The 10,885-nt window shown below is 34.7% G+C and overlaps 1 protein-coding gene across 2 annotated transcripts in view; it reads left to right on the forward strand.

The window, feature by feature from the left end:
• LOC123700576 (eukaryotic translation initiation factor 4E transporter-like) overlaps nucleotides 1–7,361 on the forward strand; it is a 31,196-nt gene extending 23,835 nt beyond the window's left edge. For both annotated transcript variants that reach the window (XM_045647834.1, XM_045647833.1), the window contains exons 19-24: nucleotides 619–773; nucleotides 1,576–1,677; nucleotides 3,400–3,477; nucleotides 4,211–4,270; nucleotides 4,473–4,560; nucleotides 4,790–7,361. In XM_045647834.1, coding sequence (XP_045503790.1) covers nucleotides 619–773; nucleotides 1,576–1,677; nucleotides 3,400–3,477; nucleotides 4,211–4,270; nucleotides 4,473–4,560; nucleotides 4,790–4,956 — 650 coding nt within the window. In that variant the 3' untranslated portion in view covers nucleotides 4,957–7,361. The remainder of the gene's footprint in view (nucleotides 1–618; nucleotides 774–1,575; nucleotides 1,678–3,399; nucleotides 3,478–4,210; nucleotides 4,271–4,472; nucleotides 4,561–4,789) is intronic.
• The last annotated feature ends 3,524 nt before the right edge of the window (nucleotides 7,362–10,885 follow it).

Raw genomic sequence — 10,885 nt, forward strand, 5'->3', positions numbered from 1 at the left:
ATGAATTTATAAAAACAACCCCTGCCACCATAAGTCTGCAATTTGTTTTTTTTTTAAATTTATCTTTGACTGCATCATTTTTTTATAAGATAGTCAAACATTATTATGTTTAGAATTCGACGCTGATTATGATTATTGTTTTGCGTAAGAAATTCCCAAAAAGAGGTATCACAAATATGTAATTGACATTTTTGATATAAAAATCTTGATACTCTTTAATCACTATCACTACATAGTATAAAACAAAGTCGCTTTCTCTGTCCCGATATTCCTATGTATGTTTAAATCTTTTAAAATCAACCGAATCTTTTTTACATCATGATTTGAGTTTTTGACGCGACAACGTCTTATAATTCGATAGATCTGGCTGCACACCCGAAAAAATATGACTCATGCGGCGTTACCTCGCTCTGAGGCGTTCCGTGTAGGCTTGAAGTGCAAGAGAGAGCGCGGTACGAGCGACAAAGAAGCACAATCGGCCTTAAGACGTTGTCACGTTCAACTATCGTCAGTAAACTGACTTTACCGACAACCAATTTTTTTTATAGATAGTGGTTCTTGAAGGTTCTGTAGGGAAGCTAGTGTAAAATTATAATAATTTGTGTGTATATTATCCAGCATCCGGCCGCATCCCGTCGCCCCGCGAGCTCGGCCACCCGCAGGCGCTGATGCAGGGCGCGCTGCTCAAGAAGAAGATGGAGGAGCGCCGCAGACAGGAGATGCAGCATCAGCAGATCAAACACCCCACGCCGATCTCGTTTACACCCACCTCGGTTAGTGATAAATTATAAATAAAATTTAAAAAATATTTTCATTTATTTCAGGGATTATGTAGTTGCAGTTTTAAGATCTTAAAATAACTTAAAACTATGGCCCATAGGAAAAACACTAATATATTTTCTGAGCTGCAGAAAATAGTTTATTATGTACAAATGATAGCTAAATTAGCTGAAAAAAAACGATGTTTCAGGAGAATTCTGTGATAACATTTCTTTTGAAATTCAACCTCAAACTATTATGATCAATATTTATGCTGAAAATGATCAAAAGAACGCAAAAATAGTATTTTTTTTCGCCACCGTGTAAAATGAAGTATGTCAATTAGAAATAAATAAATTTATGGTAATTTTAAACAAAACGATGAACCACACTTGAAACACAAACACGAAAAAGGTAAACGTAAAAATTCAATTTCACTTTTCTTTAGTTATGTCAAAGTCAATTTGAATTGTTGTCGAAAGTTTACATGTAAACATAACAAGTGATAACTGCGTTAAAAACAACCGACTTCAAACTTGCACTTGCAAAATTTACAAATACCTACAGACAAAAATGCTCATAAAATAAAAACTACTGGGCCTATCCGAATAAAATTTTTATGGGACCAATTCGACACCATCCCGCATCGAACAAAAAAAGAATCACGTAAATCGGTTCAGAAACCTCGGAGTAATCGGTGTACATACATAAAAAAAATAAAAAAAAAATATACCGGCCGAATTGATAACCTCCTCCTTTTTTTTGAAGTCGGTTAAAAATGTAATTATTCATACCCTATGCTTTATAATTTTGCAGGTATTACGCAAAATGACCGCGGAGAAGGAATCCGACGCGCCGAGCCCGAAGCAGCAGTGGACGCAACCGCACAAGCTGCCGCAGGGACGGCCCATTGTCAAGGTATATTGATATATATATGTACTATACCCGGCGCGGCCTAAGATGATCCCTATGACACTGACAGTTATTCTCAAGAGACAAACTTGTAATGGCGTCACCATTAAATTGGAAACGTATTGGAGGCTTCTAAAAATGGCATTTATTAATTTTTACGTAGCTTTATGCCATTACAATGATATTCCGTTGGCATTATAACAATTCTTAACATTTACGAGAAATTATATCAATCTGACTTTACGTTTACGTCCTTCAAAACTTACATCGTTGGCATTTATCGACTAGTGCGGAAAGTATCGATAAACAAATTTCGATAATGGAAACGAGTTCACATTTTTTCCATGCTTAAGCTGTAGTTCATTCACTATTGAATGGAACAGAAGATCGCAGCATAATTAATTAATTAATTTCCGTTCGCGTTAATTTACTTACCTATGATAATATAAGTTTTAGAAAAATTAAATGGGGGATTCCATTTTCATGATAAAATAATATACACTGTGTTAAACGGGTTAAAAATTACGAGAAAATGATAAGGTGCATTTTTATGTTTTGGAAAACTTTCGTTTTACTTACCGTTTCGTTTACATAATAGACGTTAAAAATTCATTTTATAATATTTGTAAAAACATGTTTACCGACGTGGCTGAATGCAAACCACGCCTTTGCCTATAAAATAGTAAAGTATCGACACGATCCATCATACGAGCAATCACTAAGACGAACTGTCATAGGGATCATCTTAGGCCGCGCCGGGTATAGTGGTCCGCCCCGGCTTCGCCCGTGATACCTACATGTTTAAACTATCCTATCTCTCAAGTTGGATCGAACTGCACATGGTGTGCGAATTTTATTATAATCGGTTGAGTGGTTTAGGAGTCCATTGAGGACAAACATTGTGACACGAGATTTATATATATATTAGATTTATTATCATAATTATAATGTGTATGATCTGAAATCAAGTTTTTGTCGTCCAGTAGTCTTTACGCGAGAAAGTAAAGCCTACGTAACGATTTATCGTAGCGATAAATCTGTGCAGACCAGTTTGCGCAGTTTTATCTATCGTGTGTATTACGATAAGATCATCGTTTTTAGATATTTTTATGTACGTATTTTTATGTATGAGGCTTTACAGAGACGAAAATCGGACAATAAAATCGCTTCGAAAATTGCAAATGACAGAAAAAAAAAACTAATTTCCTATTTATAAGGTTATGGATATTATTAAAGATTCGTAGGTTAATTAATATTATTCTCTTTCAAAATAATTATATCTGTTTGTATTCGTTATCACGATGCTCGTACTATCCATACTAATATTATAAATGCGAAAGTAACTCTGTCTGTCTGTCTGTCTGTTACTCAATCACGCCTAAACTACTGAACCAATTTCATGAAATTTGGTATGGAGATATTTTGATACCCGAGAAAGGACATAGGCTACTTTTTACTTCGGGACATAGGATAGGTTTTATTACAGAAATCCCACGGGAACTGGAACTATGCGGGTTTTTCTTTGACTGCGCGGGCGATGCGCGTGGAAAGGTAGTTTAATATAAACGATCAAATCAAATAAAAATCAAATCATTTATTTGCAATCAAACATGGTTTCAACACAACAAACAAGTTACATAATGTGATAACTATAATATGTGATACATTTATTGTGACATTTTGAACAAATAAATGATGAATGAATGATGATAATTCCATTATTTGCAGGGAAATCAAAGTGGGAGTGCGCCCATGGGATATGCACCATCGCCCACTGAATACCAACAGCATTATATGAATCAACAGGTGAATATATACTGTAATTCATAACATAACATTTTGTTAATCGAAATAGTAGTTTTATGTAATAAAACGTCTATTTTTATAGTCCGTTTACAAGCCGTGGTAAGTTGTGATTAAAACAACACTCGGCTATCTATTTTTATATTTTATACAGGATGTCCCACTGTTGGCATACTAAGCTCAAAGGAGGTTATAGTTTTGAATACGCTAAATACATACTTATAAAGTTCCAGGCGCAGTTTTTTTTTTTTTCAAATACATGAATTCATAAAACTCTGTGTACAACCATAACAAACGACCCAAGCTTTGCTTGGTAGCACGTGAGCTATCGTTTAAGATTGTTTTCATAGACAAAATGCTCACATTAGCGGTATATGCCGGCTGCGCGAAGCTAGAGAAGAAAACATGGATTTTCAGAAAAAATTTAGCAAAATTTTTTTGATGTAATTTTGTTCTTTAATTATTTTTTACGTGATCAGTGTCTGCAAAACTACAAGTCCCTTGGCGCTTAGTATACCAATAGTGGGACACCCTGTATATGTAATCTGGTAATGGTGTCTGTTTTGTTAGTTCCTAAATAAATAAATAAATACGAAATGAAGCTCGTATTTTCATGATAGTGTGTTTAATTGGTAGTTTAGAACTTAGGTTTCTTTTTGCTACAAATTTGTATCCGTAGATGAACTCTTTAAATAATAAAATATGAAAAATAGATGACATTATTCATATTTTGCAGCCAATGCCTGGTGGCCGTCCGTTCCCCCACCAGCAAACTAGACAACCTGTTAATAACTCAGTAAGTTTCATTGTATATGTTAAATGGATATACAGTAATAGATAATGTTTCCATTTCTAGATAGCTAGCCGTTTAAAATATGTTTCATTAATTGCTAACGTTAATAGTTTGATATGAGGATAATGCTATAACATCTATCTTCAGCCTCAAATCAATCAATAATGTTATTTATTTGTGTATAAAATGAAAATGTTTATTTCAGTTCAACATGAACAGCCTGAGCCGAGGCCTCTCCGGTGGCACCACATTGCACCAGTTGCTCGTGCAGTCCCATCAGAGGTCGCTTAATGGTGAGTTCTTGTATGGTTTTTTATTATGAGATCCTATTTGTTTGAAGGTAGTTGGGTGGAGAAGTTGTAAACGAATTTTGAGTGTTATTCATTTCGAAGCAGACGGTAACACTTATAAATGTATCTTGTTGTATAAATGTGAAATGCTTAATTTTGTTGATGGAGTGTTATGATTTAGTTTATTGTTATATCTATAGTTTAGTTTTCATGTAATAAAATATCATTGCAGATGTAAACAGCGGCGGCGGCGACAACCAACTAGCGAAATGGTTCTCGCCAGAACTGCTGGCTCGTGCGTCCGAGGGCAAGTTACCTTCAGTGCATGTTCCGAACGCGCTCTCTCTAGAGGACCTCGAGCGGCATCACCACTCGCCGGCGCCGCCCGTGCGCAACTGAGCCGCGCGCGCCTGGATCGACGTTTATATACCCATCGCCAGTGACATTTCAAAGTTCCACGTTCCAATTTCAAAATTTGTTCGCCCCCTCAAAGCTTCCTTTGGACTATGATACGTTTGCGTTTTCATGTTCCAATTTCGAATACGCCAATAAATTGGCGGGATGTCCATAGTCCAAAAGAAACTCGCGATTGGGTTTGGATTTGGAATTGTTATTAAGACTCCTTCGGCAATGAACTGTTAATAGTTGCCAGTTTTATGTAAAAAAATACTTTCGATTTCTTTGAGACATTTAGGCATTTATGGTAAAGAAAAGTTTGAAGTACCCATGGACTTAGATATTGCGTTTGTACAGACTGGAAATTGTTTATTTATTATATTGAAGGTAAATTCGAAGCGTTTGCAAGGGATGAAATTAACGGCATAATATGACGTCATAATTATTAACGTCCTCGGATTGAATATTGATTGCAACATTTTTGAAGATTATAAAGTTTTGACTTGTTGAAGTGAAAATTTATGAAATATTAGCGAAGCAGTTATAAAGAAAATAAAATATTTCGTAGACGACTGTCGAGTCTGAAGCGATATTTTCCAGTAGTATTGTTTTCTTCAATTTCCCAATAGCCATCGAGTCTAGATCGAAAATTCATGGAAAATGTGTTTTTTTTTTCTTGAATTATATTAAATCTTCGTATTCGTTAAATGGATTTGACTCCCACAACTATATTTTATCGCTAGTTTCAAAGATTTGGTCGTTGACATATGTACCTGCTAAAACATATGGAATTAACAGAACAGCAATAAATTGTGTCTTATATACTTGTAATAAAGATGAAATTAACGGTTTGATTTTGCATATTACAGATTTATTCGAAAAATTATATATTTATATTGCGACGCTCTGATCTGGTTTGATGTAATACGCCAAAACATGAGATTGTCCTCGAATCCTATATTTTTCGTATTATTAATCAATTCTAACTTTGATAAAAATTAAATAAAATGAATTTGTGAGCCATAAAGTATGAAATCATCCAAATGAATGTGTAGTATTGCATCACAGATTGAGGCGACGTCGAACGGTTGTATTGAATGTGACGGGCTCCGGCGACGGCACCTACATATATATACTATATATTATACACAAATCTATTTATACAAGCAAATGATCTACGCAGGGGGTCCAATTTCTGTCTCGCTCTCCTCTAGCCGTCGCCGCGCTCGTGCGAAAGGGACGAACGGTATTTTTTTGCTATGTTCTATTGATATGGCAAATGACGTCACAAGGTGCGGTCGAAGCTTTCGCGTTTTGCATTCGGTTTGAGAGCTCTAGATTAGCGTACGTATAGTTTGGTTCACGTAAGCTCCTCCGATCTTTTGACGTCCGACACTGTAAGGGAAAGGGTGACTCAGGTATGGTGTGTGTGAACGCCTACGGTTGTGTTGTGTATGTTAGCGTTTTTCTTTTTGTTACTATATATATTTTTTCCCGAGGATGAGGATTTATGTTGATGAATTAAGCTTTTTTTTTTCACGTCCCCACGCGCTCACTTGCGGGCGCGTTTTTATTTCGATTCGTTTTAACCCGATTTTGGATGCGCACAAGTGCGACCGTTTGTGGCGAACATCCAAATGTTTTTCTATAGTTTTTAATGAACGATATTACGACTCGAGACCTGGGCTGTCGTCAATTACGCATTGTAGGATCTGCCGTCCATACGTTTCGGCTCAAGTTAAAGCAATATACGCCCCTTACGCCTACCTTCGAACTTAAGATAAATAGGTGATTGTACGTGGACGATAAAAACATACATAACCACACAAGACTCCCTACTGTTTGCTAATTCTAGTCTTAAATATGAAATATAAAGTACGAGGAATGAGGTTTTAAAGTTAAAAGTGCAGCCAAATGGTGTACAAAAGGATATTACGGTTCGTCCACGTATGATCTATGAGCGCAGGTTTCGAACAGTTGCGGTGTACGCCGTAAGCCCATCGGCAATCATGTGTGGTTTGATACTATTTTTTATTGGATCATCATTTATTACACGAGGCTCCGGGTTGGACGATGCGAAATTTGCGAGTTGGTCTTTGTAATAAATGGAATGAATGTGGATTGTGGATAGGATGTGCGCAAAACGATTGTATTGCTATTTAACAGCAAGACGGTTCTTAAGGTGAAGCTGGTGTTGGAAGTGTCATTTAATGAAAGAAATCAAGGCACCAGTTTCGACCCTTGTAAGGGCTGATACCGGGAACCGTATCGGTTAAATAGTTTTGTTGAAGTTGAAACCAATTGAACGTTCCGTTAGTCGCGCACACCGCGGCCAGGCGCTTGCGATACCAACAAGAAAATGTCTCCAGTAAGCTTTAAATTATTAATAAAAGAAAATTTGAAAGTTTTGTGCTGTTTTATTTTTTATTTTAGACTATTATTAAGTTATGATTTTAATGATGAATCTTGCCAAGGAAGTTTCAATTCTGACACAACACAAACACACGCACTGCACACACGCTCTTTTTAGTTGAGAATGAAACTTTCAACCATAGAAAATATTCAATTGTACACTCACCATCACGTTAATTTCTAGAACTGTATAAAAATGTTACGCATTTTAATTCAAAGTACTTTGATAAAATAAGGAAACAAACATGTAAAATGCTCAATTTAATTTATATTGAATACAAGAATGGAATAGCTTCATTATTTCAACTTTTTTTTTATTTTAAAGCATTAACTTCGTTGCTATGTTTTAAAAACTGTTGTTATTCAAACTCAAACTCGGTTAAACCTCTATATCGCCAAAAAAAAGATGTATTATCTATATTTTACCGTTTGTTCTTTGTATCAGTTCCCTTAAAACATAAACTTATTAAAACTTTGCCTTTTAAATAAGATTAGGTACATACTTATGAAAAACCATTCACTGTCTTTTAAATAATACACATACTGTTAAAAAGCCATACCATTTTTATCGTTGCTATATCCAATGTTTTTTTCTTTAATAAGTACCTATTTTTAGATTCGCACATGGACCCAATTCGCATTATCACGTGTGGCTTGAGCTGTGACCTTACTCTGTTGTGAAGTTTCACTCCAGACGACATAGATGGCGTTACATGTTTCAATATTATGCTTCGTGTAATCCAAGATACATACCTACATAATATAATGTACTATAGTGAAGCTAAGAGTTTTACTTTCAAATTAACTGCATGAATCCGCAATACACTGTTGAGCAGTGTAAATGTGTATGGTAAAGGTTTTAATTTTTTTAACAATCAAAGAAATTAAAATCGTTAGCGCCCTTATTTATGTATCAAGTGTTTCATATTAACAGAATAATAATACCTACTTATTGTTCAAATACTCGTAGATACTTAATAAAATAGAAATTCAATTTTGAGCGGAGGTACCTACAACTTTCACATTTCATACACAAAAGAGTAGGCTAAAGGTATATTTTTTTAACAAGAGTTAAATAAAACTGTTGTTTAACAGTTTAGTTTAGTTTACTAGTTAACTAAAACTGTTGTTTAGCAGTTTTAGTTTACTAAACGTTTTATAATCTTTAATAAAATGCAAAATATACAATTCATGCTTCATTTCCAACAACAAGGTCACTGTGACATTTCCTGTTCACTCGCATTTGATACAATAACCACTAGAAGTAGATAACTACTTGAAGCAGTATCGAATGCGCGTGGGTGTACGTGGAATATTTTTTACGTTAGTGTAAATAGGTGATGTGGCGAGCGAGCGAAACGCAATCTAGAACGTGTAGTTCAGTTACGTTATACGCATGCGCAGTTATAATCAATATTTTTTTATAGCAGTAGCGCGCTATGAAGCACTCCACAGCTCGACACAGAAATGAGAATCATTCGCCTGCTGCCTTCGACCGATGAACACGTATCATTTCTGATTATTATATTTTGTGTACACAAACAACTTAGTAAAAAATACATGATAACTTTCAATAAGTAGGTATTAAATATGGATGGAAATTATAAATTAATTATTGAATGGAATACATCGTTGGGAAGATACTTTGGAACCGAACAATATTTATTTGACTTTTTCGTCCATAACAATTCGTTGGTTTTATTTTCATTTTCTTAGAAAACTGTCTCCGTATGTACATGAAGAAGCTTTGTTATAAACCCATAAGTTTTAGCTTTAACAATAAGTTAAAGTGTAGGTAGGTACCTACATATTATAGGTATAGTGGTGAAGCTGATTCTTCGAATTGGCTTTGTTATCTCATACTATAATTGTTATCGTTGAAACTCACTGGCAAGGTCGTAAACTATAACGTAGTGGTATGTGCAGTGTAATATTATTACTGCTAAAATATTAACTTAATCGACCTATTCTAATGAGTTTGTAAAAAATATTTTCGAGTTTTGTCCAATGCCCGAAGAAAAGATATTTATTTTGTATGAACTCTGAACTAGCTGAACCAACGAACGTCTTCGCGCGAACTGTCCTAGCCTTGAAGTTCAAATAGCCGTTAAGTTTTCGCATTTTCTTAATATTTACGCGAAAATTTCGTGAGATTTTCTTTCATAAGATCCTTCTCCAGACAATACTATAAATATAACGAACACATCAAAATAAAAATTATCGAAATCGGTCCAGTCGTTCACGTGTGATGCCGTGACCAAGGGAACTGGGAAATAGGGTTTCATTTTTATATATTATTATTTATATAAAGAGATATACATAGGAGAAATATATGAACCGATAATCGTTTAGGAAATCAACTGATAAATGGTATCTTGGTAGTTACAAAAAAAAAGATAAAAATTTATTGTCAAAGGATTTTTTTTTATTTGTGTATAAGAACTGATTGATGAGTCCTGGAGATTATAGAGTACCTACTAACTACACTTTATGAAGGCAAATAAACATAAAAAAATTATAATAGGTACCTACTATCATTAAGATTTCAGTTTGAACGACTTAGAATCCCGCGGGTACGAGCATGGTGCAACAGGAGAGTTATGTTTTTCGAGTGTATGCTTGTAAGTACCTAACTATGAATGTATTAGATTTCAGCCCGTGTTTTAAGCGCATACCTAGTTCCCGTTCCTGTGGGATTTCCGGGATAAAAAGTAGCTTGTCTTATTTTGGGTCTTTAGCTACCTACATACCAAATTTCATTGTAATCGGTTCAGTAATATTTGCGTGAAAGAGTAACAAACATCCATCCATCCTCACAAATTAGTACACAGTATAGTCTAAGTATAGGATTCTATAGCCTGTCTTATTTCTGCGTGTTGTATCAATAGATACGTCTTACGGTGCATTTAGATGTGATTTAGATCAAACGAGCGAATGCTCATTCTAACTTCTTACCCCACTATGTCTTATTTAGTGAACAGAGCATTATTTCGTTCTAAGTGCGTTCGAAAAGATTCTATGCAATATTGTAATAGGTAGGTACTAGGTACTAAACAACACTGAATATGACTTTTCGTATACACTAAGTACATAATCACGAAAGGATGTTCTTGCTCTAGCTCTAGGTATGTTCGTTTGATCTAAATGCACCTTGCACCGTTAGTCGTGACTCGTGAGTGATACTGGGTACCTAGTTACATCAAAATGAAAAAAATATCTGAAGTTCCCATTGAGTTAATATGTAATGCAAGTACCTAATAAAATCTTGGTGGTTCATGAATTATGAATGACAGAAAAACCTATTTTATTCCAGTAAGTAGGTGGGATTTAGATTTTACATATACCTACTTAGGTAAAGTACCTAGGTATATACCTAAGTATTTAAAAAAATAATTATGTCCAAATGTTTATACTTATTCCATACAAAATTTAAAAGAGCAATTCTATCCAGAAATTGGAAGATAATGTAGATATATATTTTTATATTATGTGAGAAAAGTATGAAAATTATTCACTTTTG

The sequence above is a fragment of the Colias croceus genome, chromosome 19 (genome assembly GCF_905220415.1).
Source record: "Colias croceus chromosome 19, ilColCroc2.1".
Classification (NCBI taxonomy): domain Eukaryota; kingdom Metazoa; phylum Arthropoda; class Insecta; order Lepidoptera; family Pieridae; genus Colias; species Colias croceus.